Source organism: Danio rerio, chromosome 3 (genome assembly GCF_052040795.2).
Source record: "Danio rerio strain M-AB ecotype USA chromosome 3, GRCz13ab, whole genome shotgun sequence".
In the NCBI taxonomy this organism is placed as follows: Eukaryota; Metazoa; Chordata; class Actinopteri; order Cypriniformes; family Danionidae; genus Danio; species Danio rerio.
Window position 1 is genome coordinate 4,855,001 of NC_141023.1, and position 22,500 is coordinate 4,877,500.

A 22,500-nucleotide genomic window follows, 5' to 3' on the forward strand; every position below is an offset into this window, starting at 1 on the left:
ACACAAATAAACCAAAAAAACATACACACACACACACACACACACACAAATAAAAAAAAAAAACATACACACACACACACACACACACACAAATAAACCAAAAAAACATACACATACACAAATGGTCCGGATGTAAAAATTGACACTGAACATGAAAGTCAACGTGAGGCCAGAAACACCATGTACATGAGAATGTGTGTGTGTGAGTGTGTGTGTGTTTCATCCTGTGTCTTGGCACATACAACTAAACATATTGTGCGTCAGCAGGAGTGTACCTGCGCTGGGAAAGATGCGAAATGCTCCGGACGACCCTCTCCGGAGGCGCGGGACCAGGAGGAGAGACGGGTTCAGCCGCCCGGCCGAAGTCCACCTGACAGATCAGCATTATTAATCAGAGAAATCATTATTATTCATCAAGTGTGTGTGTGTGTGTGTGTGTGTTTACCGTGGCTGACGTGTGTGTGTTTCTCCTCGTCACAGATGGAGGAGATTCTCCATCAAGCTGGATCTTCTGGATGGAGATCTCACTGCTGAAAACACAGACACACACCAGGATGATGGAGTGTGTGTGTTACGTGCAGTGGTGTGTGTGGCTGTGCTGTGAGTAGTTGTGTGTGTTACCTGCTGTGGTGTGTGTGGCTGTGCTGTGTGTAGTTGTGTGTCGGGATGGTAATGGCGTTCTTCAGCAGACGGACCCATGTCGCCATGTCCACATTCATCTGTTTAGCACGCAGAAACGCTTTACCTGAGCAAACACACACACACACACACACACACACACACGACAAACATTACACAATTTAAATGAAACACTAAAAAACAGTTTACAATAGTCTGCTATATTGTGTATGACTCTGTTTTTTGTGAGTTAATGGAATACTCGAGGAAAAATATATTAATTATAATATATTCATTTTAATTTAAATTACAAACGAGTTTAAATAATTAAAAATAACAAGTAAAACAATTACTTGCAGTATTAAAACCACCCTACAAAAATAGCAGACTATAAAACTAAGAGTACTGTTTTTTTTTTGGCAGTTTTTCATATTATTTTCCTTACATTTCTGTGATTGAATCAGCAGTTTTTCGTCCCCAGAATGCAGTCAGTAGCCCCTTTCACACATACAGACCTTTCCGGAAAATTGCCGGCAATTTTCCGGAAAGGTTGTATGTGTGAACAGGCCCTTTTTGAAAATACCGGTAAATTCGTTCTGGCTATTTTCCGGAAAGAGAAGTTGTAACATTACCGGTAATTTGCCGGAATGCTGCGCTGTGTGAACGCAGAAGGAAGATTGCCGTTATAAGCGCGTGCACGTCTAGAACGTGCTGATGTGAGACGTCTGCTTTAGCCAATCACAACAGTCAGACGCATTCACGTCTGCGCAGTTTATGAGAATAAAAGCCTTTGAATATTTTCCCAGACACATTTAGCTGCTAGAAGTTAGTCAGATCACGTTTATATGTTCTTCTTAATGCCAACTGTGTAAATAATCATCGATGAGATGCTTATGATAAGCCGTTGTTTGTTTACCTTCAAGCTTTGCGTGTGCCTGTGAAACAGCCTGTGAGCGCCTGCACACGCACATATTATGAACATCTCGACATGCGAAAGTGATCCTGCGAAAGTTGTTCACAATATTGATCATACACAGAGTTTGTAATTTAGTCAAATGTTTACAAATACAAGCGCAGCCGTTTAAAGCTCATTTGTGGTGAATGATGTCAGAATTTACCGGTATTTTGGAATGGATGTGTGAATGCTCTTTTCCGGAAAATTTCCGTAACGTCCTCGCCTGTGTGAACAGCGCTTTTTTCAATATACCGGTAAAGTCGTTCCGGAAATTTTCCAGATATTTACCGGTATCACTGTGTGAAAGGGGCTAGTGGGTGTATGTGTGTGTGTGATGAGTGTGGTTTTACCCTGTTGTTTAGAAAACACCTTCCTCTGGCGCTGTAAACGTGGCCCTCGCTCGATCACAGGATTGAAGAACATCACCTGCACATCACACACACACACCTTTAATCACCTACACACACTACACACCAATAAGCACAAGTCTGTTCTTCACATAACAATAAAAGCTTGATGCCTAAAATTTGACAATCAAGACTATTAATACAACCCCAAATCAGAAAAGTTGGGACAGTATGGAAAACACAAATAAATAAAGAAAGCAGTGATTTCTGAATTGACTTCGACTCATATTCATTGCAGACAAAACAACAAACATTATTTAATGTGTTCCTCATCATTTTTATTGTTGTTTTCATAATAAACACATATTCCAATTTTGGTTCTTGCAACAAATAAAAAAATAGTAAAACATTTACCACTCTGTATTGTTGCCATTGCTTTTCACAACACTTAAAAGACATTTAGGGACTGAAGATACCAAGTAATGAAGTGTTTCAGGGTGTACATGAGTCCCATTCTCCCTGCAAACAAGTCTTAAGGTGGGCAACAGTACGGAGTCTTCGTTGTCGCATTTTGTGCTTTAAAATGCGCCACACATTCTCTCATGGAGACAGGTCAGGACTGCAGGCAGGCCAGTCAAGTACTGCATCCTCTTCCTTCACAGCAGGACTTTGTAATGTGTGCAGAATGTGGTTTAGCATTGTCTTGTTAAAATATGCATGGGCGCTTCCCTGGAAAAGGCAGCAGCATAATGTGCTACAAAATCTCAATGTACTTTTCAGCATTAATGGTGCAACACAGAAGTGCAAGTTGCCATGACAGACTCTGGCTTTTGGACTTGTTGCTATGAATATATATAAAGCTCTAAATAATCTAGCTCCTGTTTATCTAACCAACCTTCTGTCTCGCTACAAACCAACTCGCTCTTTAAGATCTCAAAACTCAGGGCTTCTGGTAGTACCTAGATTAGCAAAGTCGAGTAAAGGAGGTCGAGCCTTCTCTTTCATGGCTCCTACACTCTGGAATAGCCTTCCTGATAACGTCCGAGGCTCAGACACACTCTCCCAGTTCAAAACTAGATTAAAGACCTTTCTGTTTAGTAAAGCACACACTCAATGCATCACTTAGCGGGTTTCCACACAAGTTTCTGCATCTTGTTTATATACACTATGAACAGCAGCTACGCTAATTATTCTCATTATTCTCTATTTTCACCTGGGGATACTCATCCCGAGGTCCTCAGATTATGCGGAGTCACTGATTGGATCCAAGACCAGCGACGAGATGATCCCAAGGTGTCCATATCCGGGACCAGGCCGTATCCTGAGCTGCTGCTGCCCTGGTGGTCATGGGGAGTGGAGAGCAGGAGACTGATTCCAGTGATGCTCCAGGGACAGACGAGTCTTCGCTGAGGCCATCTTCCAGCCTCCACCACGGTGACTGAAGCTCTGTACAAAACTTTTGGCCAGCGGAGAAATTAAAATAGTCGTGCCCAACTGAGTCTGGTTCTCTCAAGGTTTTTTTTCTTCACTCTCCTATTGGTGAATTTTTTTTCCCCTCTCCGCTGTCGCCACTGCCTCGCATGTTTCAGGATCTGAAAAGCTACTCATCGATGAATTAGCTCTTCAGTGTTTGAACTCTCAGTAATGACTTCAAACCAAACTGAACTGAGCTAAACTGAACTGAACTTAAACATTAAAAACTGAACTACCCTGATCCAGTTACTATGACCATTTATGTGAAGCTGCTTTGACACAATCTACATTGTAAAAGCGCTATAAAAAATAAAGCTGAATTGAATTGAATTGGACTTGTTGCTGGTAACAGCCTGGATGATCCTTTTCTTCTTTGGTCCAGAGCACACTGCGTCCATTTCTTCCAAAAATTACTGGAAAACTGATTCATCTGACCCCAGTACACACTTGCACTCTGTGATGGTCTATGCCAGATGCCTCAGAGCACAGAGAAGTCAACGGCGCTACTGGACACTGTTAACATAGGGCTTCCTTTTGGCACAGTACAGTTTAAACTGGCATTTGTGGACGTAACTACATAGTGTGGTACTTGATAAAGGTTTGCCGCAATAGTCCTGACCCCGTGTGATGATCTGGGTTATAGATGAATGAGGATTCTTGATGCAGCGCCGTCTGAGGAATCGCAGATCATGGTTGTTCAGGTCAGGCTTGCGCTGTCACGATTGTGGATCTGTCTGTTCTTCTATGATGTGTCTGCGTGTGTGTATGTGTGTGTGTGCGGTGTGGTGCGTTATGCGTTATGCATATATGCGTGTATGAGTGTGTGTGTGTTTGGGTGTCTGTGTTAGAGTCGCGTTGCAGTCAGTTGTGTTTACTTTATCAGCTGGGTGGTCACGTGTACGCTGTCACCAGCCTTGCCGTGCGCAGCACCGCTCAGCTGTAATCAGCGGACCACAGGTGCAGCGCATTACCGCGCCTATATATGTTCAGCGTTTCTGTCTCACAGTGTCAGTTCGTCATCTTCACGTCTGTTTGTCTGTGTCCTGTCAGGTTCCGGTCGCTGAGTTCTGGTCGTGTGTCGCGGGGAGAGCTCTGTGTTTGGACTCTTGTACCTTATCCGTTGACGGCTCTCTGATCTTGTTCTACAGTGCTCCCTGTTCGATTATTACATTTCCTGCTGCTCGCTTGACTCACAATTCATCTGCCTGCGTTCATCCTTCTGTTATTCTGTCTGAGTCAATAAATATCTTTTACTTGCAATTGGGTCTCCCTGTATTTCGTGACATGCGCTCTTGTCCTTTACACACTGAAATAGGGTATATGCCGAGCTAGTGCTGTTCCCATGCTGATACACTTCCGGTGACCTGTTATTGTGAACTTTTTCTCATTTTATACGGTTCCTTATACAGCATCAATGTTGTAATGTCATTAAAATACATTCAGTTAAATAAACTTTAGCATTTATTTGGTTGCTCAAGCGTAAAACGAGACAAAAAGCTGTTCACTCGCACGCGCCCGTCAGAATCGGCAGGCTAACGCAGAAGCTCCATTGAATATACTGGGGTAAAATAAATGCTCATATAATAAAGACATGGTGGGGGAAATGTAATGTAATGCAGTGCTTCTTGTACAATCTGAGACCCACTTTAAATCAGATATCACTCAGCCAGTGGAGATCGCTCATTTTTAAAGAAAACTGACCTTAAATGCGCCGGATTTTGCATTGCCATTCAATTCCCCGGAAGCGCTTAACCCAGGTTACTGGCAAATTAAAAGTCCTATTAGCATGCTTCGGCATATACCCCATTCCTCCAGATTCCTTGAATCTTTTAATGATGTTCTGCACTGTTATATGTAAAATATCCAAATGTCTTCCTGTCTTTCTTTGTTTTTAAACATTTCCATCATGTTCTCTTGTATTTGTTGGCAAATTGGCGATCCTCTGCCCATCTTTGCTCCTAAAGGACTAGACCTTTCTTGGATGCTGCTTTTGTGTCAAATCATAATTACAATCACCTGCTGACATCACCTGCTTCACATCACATCATTATGTCACCAGTTTACCTGATCACTGCCCTAAACTGCTCCTGCCGCAACTGTTTTGAAATAAGTTGCAGGTCTGAATGACATGAGAAGATGTAGATTTACAAAAGAAAGTTGACCAGACTAAACGTGAAATATTTTGTGTTTATTGTTACGTTTCACGTATGTTTTGTAGTATTTTTGTTGTTTTCTGCTTTGCGCTCTTCTCTCTCTCTCTCTCTTGTTGTGGTCCTATCCTGTTTCAGATGTGCTACCATTGGTCGGGTGAGCTGTCATTCACCTTCGTCACTAAATCGGCGCGCCAATAAGGATCGGGTCCGCGCAGTATAAAACCGGTGCGCTTGCGCTGTTCTGGAGGAGCGCTTGGCCTGCCAATCTCCTCACTTGTGTCGGCCGGACTGTTTGTTTGTTTGATCCGCTTGATTCGTTTGCGAGTGCTATTTTCTAGTTTTCTCCCTGTTTATCTTGATTTATCAGTTAATCTTGTGCTGCTCTTGTTAATGTATAGTGAGATTTTGAACGATCTTTATGAGAATTGGATTATCTGAGATCTTGTTTTGCTAATGGCTAACAGTGTGTACTTTACGAGAATTCTAGCATTTCGAGCAGCTTAGTATTATTGTGTATTAGTTAGTTTTTGGAGGCGTTGCCACATGTGTACTTATGTTTGGGAGTTAAGAAGTTTAGTGAAGCTACGTGCTGAAGATTACGGTTTTGTTTCTGCATTTTTCTTTGTTCAGCCAGTTTAGTGGGTTGGGGTTTAGTTAGTTCGTTTTGTTATATTTATTTCTTTGTTTTGGCAACACTCCTATTTTTCTTTATTTAATTAAATTATTTAAAATTACATTTATCTTCCATCTTACATTCATTGTTTGACATTATCCATTAATAAATACTTACTTTTTGTTTCACTTATCAAGCGTATGCGTCTTCTCCTCATTCACCCAGCATCAATAGACTCACTGATTGTTACGTTTCATCCCTTTAATTATTTAACATCATAAACACAAAACATTATATTTCTGCAATGAATATACAAGTCAAAGTACATTTAGAAATCACCACTTTCTTGTAGTTTTTAACAAAATTATTAATTTGCATTTTTGTATATTAGCATACTATACGTACACACTAGAAGTACAAAATAAGTAGCAAAAAAAAATCTATATTTAGACAAATTATCAGTGAAAAATTCAAGCTTAAATTAAAGCGTTTGTGTGTGTGTGTGTGTGTGTGTTTGTGTTTTCACCTCGGCCAACAGCAGACCCTGCGGCTCCAGCTCCAGCTGAACTCTGTGTCTCTGATTGTCCAGAAAATCCTCCAGTTTCAGATACTTCAGCGCACAGAGCGAGCGATAATCCCTCCAGTACAGCGCTATCTCCATCTCTCTAGACTGCAGAACATCTGAACATCAGTCTGTGTGTGTGTGTGTGTGTGTGTGTGTACGTGTTTTTGTGACATATCAGGACACAAATCTGTATAATGACATGGGTATGACACAAGTGTTACACAAAAAGGAGGTGAAATATGGGGACATTGGTGACGTCCGCATTTCTCAAAATGCTTATAAATCCCAAAGGATGAGTTTAATCAGAGAGTAAAGCTGCACACTGACTCCTGTGATGGTTGGGTTTAGGGTAGGGTGAGGGCAATATAATATACGGTTTGAGCTGTCTAAAATGAATGGAAGTCTATGTAATGTACCCACTTTTCACAAAAACAAACGTGTGTGTGTGTGTGTGTGTAACTCACTCTCTCCAGCTCCAGAGTGAAGGTCTGATCCCACGTCTGTTCCCCAACACTCTTCCAACACGTCTGACCCACAACACAGTTCTCCAGCTTCAGCACAGCGCTCACCTCCGCTACACACACACACACACACACACACATGACATCAGGAGAATATCAGAAAAGAAAACGTCACTGAGTGATGAATAACTTCATCATAAAACTGCCCCCAATCGCCTGAATCATTAGCGTATCGGTGTATGAGACACTCACAGGACTCTTCACTCTTGCTGGGCGTCTTCAGGCTGAAGCTGCTACTTCTGCTGCTCAGGGTCAGCTTGAAGGCTCGTCCGTCTCCAGGACTGAAGTGAGGTAAAACCACGGGAGACGCTCGACTGCGGCCCGGGACCATCTCCAGTAAATCCACACAGCCCAGCAGACGTACCTGCAGAGTGCCTGAGAGGGGACAAAAGCACTAGACGCTTATATTACATTCGTTTTACGCAGCGGATGCCCTTCCAGTCCCAACCCAGTACTGGGAAACACCCATACACACACACTCATACACTACTGTAAATTTAGTTTATTCAATTCCTCTATAGTGCATGTGTTTGGACTGTTGGGGAAACCGGAGCACCCGGAGGAAACCCACAGGGAGAACATCAGAACTCCACACAGAAATGACTCGAACCTGCAACTTTCTTGCTATGAGGCCAACCACTAAGCCACCATGTCACCTATATCTTTATTGTGTGAGCTTTAACACTGTGAGCAATTTGTCGAACCATCTGTACAGTTATCAACCTTGGTGCCATTGTCAACACTGTTTGTTGGTGTTTGTTGGCGTTTGTTGGCGTACCGGTGAGCGGGGAGGGTCTGCTGAGGGTGCTGTACTGATTGTGGACATAGGGGGCGCTGTGACTGGAGCTGAAGGCGGAGGAGGACGCCCGCACCAGCTCCTCTTTAATCAGACACGCTTTGGGATGATCCTCGGGCAGATTCACCAAACGCTGCTCTAAGGACACCCGCAGGAGATCCAGCCTCTGGGATGCTTCACTCAGACGACTCTGAGCCTGCAGAAACACACACACACACACACACACACACAAGCTCAACATTCATTCTCAAACGCACTACTGAGACCAGTTCACTCACACTCAGGACATTTCTAGGTGTGTGTTACTGTTTATGGACCTTTCATCAATAGAGTGATGTGATTGAAAATGTGCATGATGGGACCATTAATGCATTAATGGAGTTCGCAGCTGGTGTATGTAAAACTTCTGAAATGTTGTTTTGCCGATTTCTGAAACTCCTCAGCTGTCAGTCTGTCATCACAGTGCTTCAGTATTATTATTATTTCCTCCAGAACTGCCTTGAGCATTTGTCGGCACACCCAAAGAGCAACTCCCGCCTTCAAAAGCACTGCATTCAGCGCGTTCATTGCATTTCGTCTTCGTCTTCTGAGGCGCAACTCATTTCTTAGAGAAGAATAAATACCACAGTGGCGAATCCAAACACACTAAACTCCATTTCTCTGACTGATATCTGCTCCAGTTTAACAGGAAGTGATGATTTAGTTCTCTTTAGTTTCTCATTGTATGGAAACGCTGCTTTATTTTTTGGCCAGCGGAGAAATTAAAATGGTCGTGCCCAACTGAGTCTGGTTCTCTCAAGGTTCTTTTTCTTCACTCTCCTATCAGGTGAAGTTTTTTTCCCTCTCCGCTGTTGCCACTGCCTCGCATGGTTCAGGATTGGTAGAGCTACGCATCGATGAATTTGCTCTTCAGTGTTTGAACTCTCAGTAATGATTTTAACCACACTGAACTGAGACTGAACTGAACTTAAACACTAAAACCTGAACCACACTGTTCCAGTTACTATGACCATTTATGTGAAGCTGCTTTGACACAATCTATATTGTAAAAGCGCTATACAAATAAAGCTGAATTGAATTTATTCGCAAGCGTTTTATGGCATATTCCAGTTTTGCACGTCTAATACACATCTTTGGACATGAATTATCAATGAAGGACTGTATTTTTATTACAGGCTGGTCCACCACCATATGATATTTCACACTTCAGTTGATGTGTAGTGTAGCTATGTGAACATTAACAACATCTCAATGTAAGACGCACAAGGTCAATGTAAAGGGAGACTTTGGCACAGAGTTAGCTTAGCAAAGCCTACAGCGAATGAAGTTTGGGGACTACAAAATAAAATAAATCCGGGCTAGTGAGATCACAGGGGCTTCTAGTTTCACGCATTCACCGTGCACATGTACACCCTGTGCATGGAAGGTGGTCAGAGGGAGTGTAATGTTACAGCAGACCCTGCTGAAAAATCCAGCTTAAACCAGCCTAGGCTGGTTGGCTGGTTTTAGCTGGTTGACCAGGCTGGTTTTAGAGGGCTAAATCCAGCTAAAACCAACTTGACCAGCCTGGTTTAAGCTGGACATAGCTGGTTTTGGCTGGATTCCCAACTTGCTAGGCGGGTCAAGCCGGTTTTGGCTGGTCATCTCCCAGCCTGACCAGCTAAGACCAGGCTGGAAATGGCTGGAAACCAGCCTGGAAGTGGCCAAAACCCCTCTAAAACCAGCCTGGTCGACCAGCTAACACCAGCCAACCAGCCTAGGCTGGTTTAAGCTGTTTTTTTTCAGTAGGGTAGGTTGAACAAGGACAAATAAATAGTGTAATAACTCTTTTGTGTAATGTTTGTTCATGTTGGTAAATAGATTAACCATGTGTAAATGTAACGTGAAGCATGACCATATTTTCCATGACCGTATTTTCCGAGACATTTTTGATGCTCAGTGTGTGTGTGTGTGTGTGTGTATTTCTCACACCTCAGCGATGGCTTTCTTGTCCTGCGCTTTTCCAGTTCCCAGAAGCCTCAGCATGTTTTTGGCGCCTTCAGCCATGGCGTGTTCAACACGGTAATGATGCCAGAGCTCCTCGATACGCAGTTCTACACCACACAGATCCGGCTTACCTGCAGAGAGATACACACACACAGGCGTCACATCCTCATGGGGGATGCTTTTAAAAGAAACACACTATTCAGATCACAAATCTCATGGTTCAGATCACGATACAGTTTTTGAGCCGCATATCGGACCATTGTTCGACATTCATTCATTTTCCTTCAGCTTAGTCCCTTTATTCATCAGCAGAATAAACCACTAACTATTCCAGCATATGATTAACACAGCAGATGCTCTTTAAGCTGCAACCCAGTACTGGGAAACAACCATACACACTCATATACTATGACCAGTTTAGCTGTGTGGAGACACCGTCTTTTATAGATCCCGATCTTTTAATGATTAATTGTGCAGATCTCCACTGAATGCATATATCCAGTCTAAACAAGTGACAGAAAACACCTTTAATAACCTGAGAAAGCATTTAGGTGCCTCTACAACTTCCATTGTATTTTACAGCAAACCCAAAATGCTTTCATGCATGTAATTTGAATGACAGGAGGCAATCTCTGTATGATCATACCAAATGGTGGATAAATCTATTGGATCCATTGCAGAGATGACGTGTATTTATCAATTGTATTTGGGTTTATTTTGCACCTTTAACCTTTCCATATGAGGACTCAAAGAGCTTAGCAGACAGGAAATAACACTGAGGTTAGACTCACTATTACTTTCCTACAGGTGCTTTTAAATCTATATAAGTTCCTTTCATCAGCTAAACACAAGGGAAGATATTTTAAAGAATGCTGAAAACTTCAATAGTGGGAAAAACAATACTATTGAGCTCAATGGCATCTTAAATCCAATTAAACCGTCTTGTCAAGATCTCTTGGACATACGATTTCACGAACCACTTCACAACTATATTCTGGAGCCGAATTATTGCTCCAGCCTCTGATGGCAGAGGCTGGAGCGGCATTAATAAATCTATTCTTAACCCGCCGTCCGGCCTCAGGACACATGAGCCATCAGCCCCAAACACGCCATTAGAGTGCATTATAGTCCGCTTCAGATCCGTCCATTTCCTCCAGCAGCTCTCAGCTCAAACATTGCTCTCTGACTGACTTCAGATCACGACCACCTACGGCTTTCTCAAAGGGATAGTTCAGCCAAATATTTTAATTCAACTCACTCTCAGGACACCTAAAAAGGAGCTGGCTTTTTGTCTTCAGTAGATTTTTAGCTGAATTTGTGGTCAATGGCGAGTCATTTAATGCGGGTCAATGGTCACCAGTTTTTGAGATTAAACGGTCATGAAACCCCCCTCTTTCAGTTCAAGATTACCTCAGATTTTATTTAAATGCTCTATGATGGGTGTGGAGCGCTGTGAGCAGAGGGAGGAGTGGGCGTGGCCGGTGGAACAGGGGAAAATGAGGCGTGCGAACAACTTTACTGCAATAAATACTTTTCTTACTTTTTGTCGTGTTTCTAGTCCAAATATCTGAAATTTCTTAAATTCAGAAGACTTTACTAGACAAGCAAAACATGTTGTTTTGTTTTAAGAAGTAATATGCCAAATTGAAGTTAATCACAATTATCTGCCAATGGGGTAAGCAAATTAGCAAATTAGGCGGCACTAATGATGCGATTCGTGCAAATGAAGCTGCCCGAATTGAGTGTTTTGCGCTTTTGACGTGCTTAACGCACGATTTGCGATTTTCGAGTTGTAAAAGCTGATCTTCAGCAGACATTTGTGCCGTGTTCACCAATCAGAAGCTTTCTCTTGTAGGGTCGTGATTACGACATAGCGCATGTTATTGGTGCCGCAAAGAAAAATCCTCTTGCCGACACTGGACAATAGTTCATCAAACTGGGCTCGGCTCTGCCGGAATCACCATCAAAAGCTTCCATCATCCAGATGTACATTCTGGAGGAATTTAGGAGCTCACAGAGCTGGTGGACCTCTGAAAGGATCTAGTGGACTCAGACATGGCTCCGAATGAATCAAGGCTGTTTTTCAGCCTTCATAAAGCACATAAAGCACAGCTACTTTCTCAACAAAATCAATGTTAGCCATTTAGCAACGAAGCTAGAGTCACGAGAGTCCGCGTCTGTTCTGAAGTGAATTACACACTCAAATGAAGTGAATTTGATGAGCGGATGAAGCAAGTAAACTCAAAATGTGTCTATTCATGTTCAAATAGCATGTTTATTACTGCATACTGCGTCTGGTGTGAACACAGCATTAGTCTTTAGGTAAACAATGAATCCATGAAAGACAATACCACTGGCAAATATTGCTCTTTAATCAAAGTCGGAGCATTTGCTTCCGCGTTTGGAGTGGGCGGTTCTTCTCTGTTGACGACAAGTCAACCAAAGGGTTTTCATAGCAATTCATTCATTCACTTTCTGTTTGGCTTAGTCCCTTTAATAATCGGGGGTCGCCACAGCGGAATGCACCGCCAACTTATCCAGTAAGTTCATCCAAGATTCAACCAGTGACCCAGCGACCTTCTTGCTGTGAGGCGACAGCACTACCTACTGCGCCACTGCCTTGCACTTTCGTAGCAACTGTATAGTAATATTCTTAACCATGGCCCTCTTACTGTTAGTTTACTATAAGGCAGGGGTGTCCACACTCGGTCCTGGAGGGCCAGTGTCCTGGAAAGTTTAGCTCTAATCTTAGACCCTGTTTACACTAATGCGTTTTAGTTTGAAAAAAGTTTCGCTACGGTTACGCCATCCATGCACACTACGTCGGAGTTTTCGAACACCGAAAACTGAGCTTTTTGGAAATGCGGGAGAGCCTGTTTTCATTCTAAAACGCTGCTGCTCCGTCTCAGTGTGGATGGGGGAAAACGGAGACATCTGAAAACGGAGGCGGGGCTTCTGAGTTTCGCTACCTGATTGGGGCCTTTGTGTCATTGCGTATCCTTCATTTATTCATCAAGCCCCTATCACATGACTATAACACATGGCTTTAATGCTACCGGAAGACAGCAGACCAGCCTTCACTGTAAACAACAACATGGACACAGAAATGGGAGCGTTGTTTGCACTATTGTCAGTTTTAGGCACCATTGTGCAGTTATTGTTTTGTTACGTTTAGTAACAACTCGACCTCGTCGTCTGTCCACAAAAACACCTCTCTTGCTTTCTTTGCCATCGCGTTTATTGTTCAACTTGCGTTTGGTGACTAACAATAAACAAATGCCGAGCGAGACACATGCTTCCTGTTTATACTAGAATGTGCATGCCCAGAGTGCACGAATTGTCACATGATATACATTTTTGGTGGCGCAGTGTGGACGGAGATATGTTCAGAAACGCTAGGTGAAACGCTAGTTTGGACGCGGATCGTTTTTGATCTAAAATGCCGTTTTAAAACAAAAACGCACTAGTGTAAACGGGCCTTAATCAATCACACCTGAACCAGCTAATCAAGCTCTTATTGGATGTAAAACCTCCTGGCGGGTGTGTTGAAGCAAGTTGGAACTAAACTTAGCAGGACACTGGCCCTCCAGGACCGAGTTTGGACATCCCTGTTATAAGGGAATGATAGCTAAGCTCTGCCCCCTACTCGAGACATAGGCAATTTTCGCACACGCATATCGGCATATAATATATGTTAAATGTACTGTCTTGCAGCTAAAAATTGGCGGTGCTTGTGAGCGTGCACAGCAACATGCAAAACGCTAAAAATGAAAACATCATCCTCTTTTTTTTTTTTTTTTTGTGGTTTGACTCGCTTTAGTAAACACTGGTCGACCAATCAGATTTGGTTACAGTAAAACACCACTGATGGCGCTCAAACACAACAGTTTAGCGAAGCACAGATGAATTGATGATTAAAAAAGATTTGACGTTGAGTTTCATTTCACTTAATTACTTTCTTTTATAAAACATTCGGCATGAATGAATCAAACATCATTGGTTTGGGAATCATTAATCATGGTAAGTTTAGAGGTGGGTAGTAACGAATTATCTTTACTTTGTTACATTTACTTGAGTAAAATTATTTGGTAAGGTGTACTTTGTGAGAACATTTATAGATGTGCACTTTTGCTCTTACTCAAGTAAACTATTAGAGAAAAAACATAACTCTTACTTCACTACATTTGGCGACGTTTCTCCGTTACTGTCAAGTGATAATAAATATGAGTCATATGACTTGTTTGCAAATATCGCGAGACGCCGCATTGGAGAGGTTGTGTCGCGAGAGGTTGCTATAGAGACGCATCTCCCACTTTCGGTTAGGGAACGCGCGCTTATTTTGGAATGATGGCTGTTTGTACTGCGATCACGCCATGGCCTTCTGCGGTTCCGAGAGGACAGTCTCGCTGTTTGTGCAGTGAGTTTATCAGACCAGATCACCCAAGGCCTCAAGTTCAGTCTATGTTTTTATTCCAAGACGACAACAAAAATAGTTTGATAATGCGATGCACGCTGTACATAGAACTGCCATTGCAACTTATACATGAACTACAGCTCCAACCTGAAAAGTCAAGTAGTGGTAAGTCTCACAATTATACTAATTTGATCCTTATTAATGGTAACTATAGGATAACTAAAGGAGTTTAATGAAATAACTTATTAGCCCAGCACATAAGTCATTTACACTGTTAACCATTAAAAATATAATTTTTAAACATATTTTTTTTACATTATATATATATATATATATATATATATATATATATATATATATATATATATATATATATATATATATATATATATATATATATACACACACACATATACACATACACATACTCACACACACACACACACACAAACACACACACACACACACACGTTTTTCCCCAATTTCTGATTAACAGAAAGATTTTATCAACACATTTCTTATTAACTGATTTGTTTTGTCTTTGCCATAATGACAGCAAATAATATTTTACTAGATATTTTTCATGATATTAGTATTCAGATTAAGAAGACAATTAAAGGCTTAACTGGGTTAATTAGGCAAGTTAGGGTAATTAGGCACGTTAAAATGGTTATGACTGCTTTTATTTTTGCTGATATAAAAACAAGTAGGCTAAGAAAATTATAAATTATATAAAGAAATATATACAAAAAAATGTTAGGAAATACTGTGAAAATTTTCTTGCTTTGTTAATCATCATTTGGGAAATATTTGAAAGAAAATAATTCATAGAAGAGCAATTAATTTTGACTTCAACTATATATATATATAGATAGACAGAGCGCAAAATGCAGGGCGAAAACGCTTTCAGGATGTCTCAGAACGCATTTTTGCTAATATAAGGATGGGAAAATCCGCTTTGCAACGTGGCGCACGGTGTAAAAGGGTTGAGTTTATTTTCTTAATGAGTTATAGGTGTGTTTTGAGAATAAACCAATCAGAGTCTCATCTGCCATTCCCTTTAAGAGCCAGCGGCGTCACGCCAAGAGCGCACTTGCTATTTACAGGACACAAAGTAAGTCTAAGTGGAAAAACTGAGCATTTCACAAGCAAACAGTTGACAGATTTTTAATAGAAAACTGTTAAACAGAGCATCTACTGCGTGAGAATGAGAGATAACGGATCTACTTTCACATTCGCTCTTGGATAGGGAAACCTTTACGCACAGACATCAATTAGTCTATTGTGGAGAGGTAAGCGTGATCGAACACCCAATCAGGGGGGAGAGCATGCTAGGAGCCCGGCGACTAATCAGCGGGTCAATCAGAAATGATAAATAAAACCTGTCTTTCTAGTGATTGGGCCGGAGAGACTCCCTTCTTAAGGAGAACGGGAGGAGCAGTCGGGAGAGGAGAGAGCACACACACACACACACGCACAGACGGGCACAGTTTGCTAGTGCTGTGGAAAAGCAAAATAAAATATATTGCTTACCTGATATCGCCGACCCTGTCTTCTTCTTCCCACACAACAACGAACTATATTACAGTGGTGCCGAAATCCGGGGAAGGAGAAGAGCCTCACTGCCAGAATGACCACTCCGTCAAGAATGCCATTTGCGGAAGCTATCCAGGCCCTCTCGGTCCTCCACCAACAACAACATGAGACGCTGGTGGAACTGAAGAACATCCAGGAACAACATTTCCAAGTCCTCATGGAGGCCCAGCCGGAGGGCCGCGAGCAAATCCGGAGTCTGCTGTCCCAGGGGATCCGGCCCGCTCCGACATCTGCCGCCCACCCTCCCATCGCCTTACAGAAAATGGTGCCGGAGGATGATCCGGAAGTGTTCCTGGATCTTTTTGAAAAGATGGCTGAGGCGTGTGGCTGGCCGCGGGATGAGTGGCCGGTACGAGTCATCCCGCTGCTCTCGGGCGAAGCCCAGATCGCCGCACAGCAGCTACCGGCCCAGAATCTCCTGGAATACGCTCATCTGAAGCGAGCTATTCTCCAGCGGGCCGGCCGCAACCCGGAGGAGCAATGTCAGCTCTTCCGATCGCTGGTTTTGGCTGAAGGCGGCCGGCCCTTTGCGTTCGCCCAGCAGCTCCGTGACGCCTGCCGCAGATGGCTGGTACAGGATGGCCGAACCACCGCCCAACTGGTGGATGCCGTGGTGCTGGAGCAATTCATCACCCGCCTCCCCTCCCGAACATCGGAGTGGGTCCAGTGCCACCGGCCTGATGATCTGGAGACGGCCATCCGACTGGCGGAGGATCACCTGGTGGCGAGGTCCAGGGTCGGCGAAATAACCTCTCTCTCTTCTCCCCCTCTCTCTCTCTCTCTTCCTGTTCCCAGGCCCAGACTGCGGAGACCGCCCACACCTGCACCCAGACGGCGGTGCGCAATGGCGGATCTGCCAAACGTCCCAAGAGGGGCGGGGCCTCATTCGGGCAGAGGGGTGGAGCAACGACCCCTGGCGGTTGCCCAGACACTGCCAGGATTCTCTCCGGTTCAATCGGTTGCTCCTGCTGGCCCCGGGGGTATAGTGGGAAGGTCTGGGCCAATGCATTTGCGTCGCGGGCACGAGGATAGCGCACCAAAAATCTGCTCCGTGAAGGAGGCGAGTGCGCTGATTCGCGTCCCCGCCACGCCAATCGTCGCCCCCGGTCGCAATGGGCTTTACCGGGTACCAGTGAGTATAAAAGGGGGTACATATCAAGCTTTGGTGGATTCGGGGTGTAACCAGACTTCCATCCACCAAAGCCTGCTTCAAGACCCGGCATTGGATATGAGCCGCACGGTAAGGGTAAGGTGTGTGCACGGGGATATAATTCACTACCCGCTGACGGCAATAGACATTCAATTTCGGGGGAAAAAACATAGAGTAGAGGTAGCGGTTAACCCGCACCTCAAACACCCGCTAATTCTGGGAACTAATTGGCCTGGATTTAATAGATTATTGGGAGTCTTATGTGCGGGTGCTTCTTGGAAGAAGAAATCGCCGGATAGGGGACGTGTCGCTCAGCTGGGGGAATCCCAGGCGGTGACGTCACGCGCTGACTCAGGGGAAGGGCTGGGAATTTCCCGGTGTAAAGACTTTCCCCTGGAGCAGTCGCGTGATGACACGCTAAAACATGCACTCGAAAGAGTGCAGGTTATTGATGGGAAAATCCTCCAGCCTGATCGACCCCTCTCCTATCCGTATTTTGCGGTTATTAATGATAGGGTGTATCGAGTGACCCAAGACGCTCAGACAAAAGAAGATACAACCCAGTTATTAGTACCAAAGAGCCGCCGGGAAATGCTTTTTCAGGCGGCTCATTCTAATCCTATGGCCGGACATTTAGGTCAGGCGGCCACACTAAATCGCCTCATGACCCGATTCTTTTGGCCGGGCATTCACGGTGACGTCAGCAGATGGTGCGCGGCGTGCAGTGAATGTCAGCTGGTAAATCCGCCGGCCACCCCAAAAGCGCCGTTGCGCCCTTTACCAATTATGGAGATCCCCTTCGAGAGAATTGGTATGGATCTCATCGGGCCATAAGAGCGATCTGCACGCGGGCATCGGTTTGCATTAGTTCTGGTGGATTATGCAACCCGCTACCCGGAAGCAGTCGCGCTCCGTAACATCTCAGCAAAAAGCGTTGCGGAGGCGCTGTTTCGCCTCATCTCCCGTGTGGGAATCCCCAAGGAGATTCTCACTGATCAAGGCACCGCGTTCATGTCACGCACGATGCGCGAGCTTTACAGATTATTGGGCATTAAATCTATTCGCACCAGCGTCTATCACCCACAAACAGACGGGCTGGTGGAAAGATTTAATCGCACGCTTAAATCAATGATCAGTAAATTCGTTCACGAGGACGCGAAAAATTGGGATAAGTGGTTGGAGCCCTTATTATTCGCTGTGCGGGAGGTTCCCCAAGCCTCCACGGGGTTTTCCCCCTTCGAGCTTCTCTACGGCAGACAGCCCAGAGGGGTTTTGGATGTTGTTAGAGAGGCTTGGGAGGACGAGCCTTCTAATAGTAAGAATGAAATTCAATATATCCTGGACCTTAGAGCAAAACTCCACACACTGGGGCGGCTCTCTACAGAGAATTTGCTTAAGGCTCAGGATGACCAACGCCGGCGATATGATAAGGGCACTAAACTCCGTAAATTTTCACAGGGAGATAAAGTACTTGTACTGCTACCCACTTCCAGCTCTAAATTACTCGCCAAGTGGCAAGGGCCGTTTGTGGTCACACGACGAGTCAGTGATCTCGATTACGAGGTGGTTCGTTCGGACAGGGCTGACTCGCGTCAGATTTATCACATTAATCTGCTTAAGCAGTGGAGGGAGCCGGAGGACATGGCGCTGGCTACGCTTGTTACTAACGAGGATGACCTGGGGCCGGAGAGCTCCGGCCGTGAACGGCCGAGCGCTCTGGTCACCGGGGGCGATCATCTCTCAGCGAGCCAGCTCCTCGACATCCGGCACCTCCAACGTGAATACTCTGACGTGTTTTCGCCCCTGCCCGGTCGTACTAACCTGATTCAGCACCATATCGAGACCGAACCGGGCGTGGTCGTTAGGACCCGGCCGTATCGCCTACCTGAACACAAGAAAAAAGTGATTCAGGAAGAATTGAATAATATGTTGAAAATGGGAGTAGTGGAAGAATCCCACAGCGACTGGGCCAGCCCGATTGTCTTGGTGCCTAAGACGGACGGCTCGGTCCGGTTCTGTGTGGATTATCGCAAGGTGAATGCTGTGTCAAAATTTGACGCTTATCCAATGCCGCGTATTGACGAGTTGCTCGACCGGTTAGGTGCTGCTCGATATTACTCGACATTGGATTTAACGAAGGGCTATTGGCAGATCCCCTTATCTCCAATATCCCGCGAAAAAACAGCCTTCACTTCGCCGTTTGGATTGCACCAATTTGTGACGCTTCCGTTCGGGCTGTTCGGGGCACCGGCGACGTTTCAGCGCCTGATGGACAAAATACTCGGCCCTCACACAGCATATGCCGCTGCTTATCTAGATGATATCATCATTTACAGTAATGACTGGCAGCGGCATATGCAACATTTGAGGGCGGTATTGTCGGCGCTGAGACGGGCCGGGCTCACGGCCAACCCACGGAAGTGCGCAATTGGGCGAGTGGAGGTAAGGTATCTGGACTTCCACTTAGGTCACGGGCAGGTGCAGCCCCAAATTGATAAGACTGCAGCTATTGCAACCTGTCCGAGACCTAAGACCAAAAAGGAGGTGAGACAGTTTTTGGGGCTGGCAGGTTATTATAGGCGTTTTGTCCCTAATTATTCGGCCCTTGTCAGCTCATTGACTGATCTCACTAAAAAGGAGGGACCGGATACCGTCCAATGGTCGGAGCAGTGCCAACAGGCCTTCTCAAAGGTAAAATCTATACTTTGCGGGGGGCCGCTATTGCACGCTCCTGACTTTGCTCTCCCCTTTGTTTTACAGACGGACGCATCCGATCGGGGACTGGGGTCGGTTCTCTCGCAGGAGGTGGCGGGAGTGGAACGGCCGGTGCTGTACATTAGCCGCAAACTCAGCAAGAGTGAGGCTAAGTACAGCACCATAGAGAAGGAGTGCCTGGCGATCAGGTGGGCCGTTCTCACTCTCCGCTATTACCTCCTGGGTAGGGAATTCGCTCTCTGTTCAGATCACGCTCCTCTCCAGTGGCTTCACCGCATGAAGGATACCAATGCGCGGATCACCCGTTGGTATCTAGCTTTACAACCTTTTAAGTTCAGGGTGATCCACAGGCCGGGCGTACAAATGGCTGTAGCCGACTTCCTCTCGAGGGCGGGGGGGGGGAGGGCTGCAGGCCGGACGGCTCCCCGGCCTGAGGCGGGCGGTGGGGGTATGTGGAGAGGTAAGCGTGATCGAACACCCAATCAGGGGGGAGAGCATGCTAGGAGCCCGGCGACTAATCAGCGGGTCAATCAGAAATGATAAATAACACCTGTCTTTCTAGTGATTGGGCCGGAGAGACTCCCTTCTTAAGGAGAACGGGAGGAGCAGTCGGGAGAGGAGAGAGCACACACACACACACGCACAGACGGGCACAGTCTTCTTCTTCCCACACAACAACGAACTATATTACATCTATAAATAATTAATTTAGTTTGTTAAGCGCAAATATTTGTTTCAAAACTATTTCTAAATTCAGTTCTAATTTCCAGCAAACGAATAAATTAATAATAATAACAAAATGTGTTCAAAATCCTGAGTTATATCCTAAAACACATGCCATGCCCCATATTGTCTGAAACCTGCAGGTGGACAAATCTAAGCTTGTTTTTAATAAAACAAATATAAATATGGATATAATAAATAATACTGCTAATAATAATAACATTATACAAAAGCAAATTGTTATGAATGAACTGAAAAAGCCTCCAGAGATGAAGAAGACATAAAAGCAGTGATTTTTCATATTTATGTAGGCTAGAAAATAATATGTTTTGTAATATTTTAATCCTTTATATTTATATCGTATATCTATTCTTATTATATCCTATATATATATATATATATATATATATATATATATATATATATATATATATCCTTAATATTTAAATGTTTACATATGTAAAGATATTTGCCTATTGCTCTCTTGTGTGTATTAAGCAGTGCGTAAGCGAGACGCAACTCTGCACCGGAGTTTAGACCGGGTTTGTTTTGGTCTAATGAAAAATCTTTTATAGTTTGTCAAAATAGCAATGCACCAGTGGTCCGCCTCAGAACGCCTTCCTTTTTAGACCAGAACGCCTATGGGCGCAAAAATGAGCGCTAATGCATTTGCTATTTAAAAAGCGTCGCGCAACGCCTCAAAACGACTCTTGCGCCAAGCTTAAATTACCAAAAGACTATTGCGCCGCGCCTTGCGCCACACTGCGCCGGGTGTATGATAGAGCCCACAGTCTGGAAAGTCATATTTTCTATATTTTAGTGGATATATTATATGAGAGACTTGCTTTGTTTAACAAATAAGTGGATCTAATTGGATTTGGATTCTAAACATTAAATAGAAGTTAAAAATGTAATATTTCTTATTTCATATATTAAGTTCTTAGTAATGATTCTCTCAAAATCAGTCAGCATAAATCTGCAGATTTTTTACATATTCCGCAGAAATCGCCAAAAATGTCAGTGGATTCTGTCTGGCCCTAATGATATCATCCATCCCTTCTGCACTGTATTTAAGCCACTGAAGAATCTCTGTAATGATGTCAAGCTGATAAACACTTATTTTTGGTATGGAGAGAGCCAGACAGTGTATGTTTGTGTCTGATACAGTACCCTGAGTGTCGTCGCTCTGTTCGGTGGCCTGCATGGCTTTACGGATCTGCATTCGGATGATGTCAATCTTAGTTTTACTGTCCTGCAGCATCTGCTGAGCCGACTGAAGCAGCTTCTTATCCTGGAGGACAGAAAGACGGAGAGATGAGGATAAGTGGAGACATCTGATGCTCAAATTAACAGACAAACAGACAGATGGATAGACAGATCAACAGGCAGATAGACTAACAAAACGTGTTGAAAATACAGACAAACAGACAATAAGGACGGACGGACGGACAGACAGACAGACAGATAGATAGATAATCAGAAAGACAGAGAGACAGATGGATACACAGACAAATAAAACAGATAGAAGGACAGACAGACAGACAGACAGACAGACGAATAGACAGAAAGACAGACAGACAGTATAAAAACATACAGACAAACATACAGACATACATACAGACAGACAAACAGACGAATAGACAGAAAGACAAACAGACAGGTAAGTGGATAGACAGACAGACAGACAGACAGATAAATAGAGAAGATAGATAGGATAAACAGATAGATGGAAAAGCAAACAGACACGTATATGGATTGACTGATTGACGAACAGACAGATAAACATACGGAAAGGCAGACAGATGAATAGACAGACAGATGAATAGACAGACAGACAGACAGACACACAGACAAATAAGTCAGATAGATCGATAG

At 44.0% G+C, this 22,500-nt stretch overlaps 1 protein-coding gene across 1 annotated transcript in view; it reads right to left on the minus strand.

Moving 5' to 3' along the window:
- Positions 1 to 22,500, minus strand: part of pkn1b (protein kinase N1b) — a gene marked incomplete at its 5' end in the record, with an annotated part of 52,255 nt that overhangs the window by 23,833 nt on the left and 5,922 nt on the right. Inside the window, 10 exon segments of the mRNA NM_001089460.1 lie at positions 276 to 370; positions 446 to 530; positions 622 to 745; positions 1,924 to 1,999; positions 6,686 to 6,829; positions 7,189 to 7,298; positions 7,438 to 7,620; positions 8,024 to 8,237; positions 10,013 to 10,158; positions 21,796 to 21,916. Coding sequence (NP_001082929.1) covers positions 276 to 370; positions 446 to 530; positions 622 to 745; positions 1,924 to 1,999; positions 6,686 to 6,829; positions 7,189 to 7,298; positions 7,438 to 7,620; positions 8,024 to 8,237; positions 10,013 to 10,158; positions 21,796 to 21,916 — 1,298 coding nt within the window.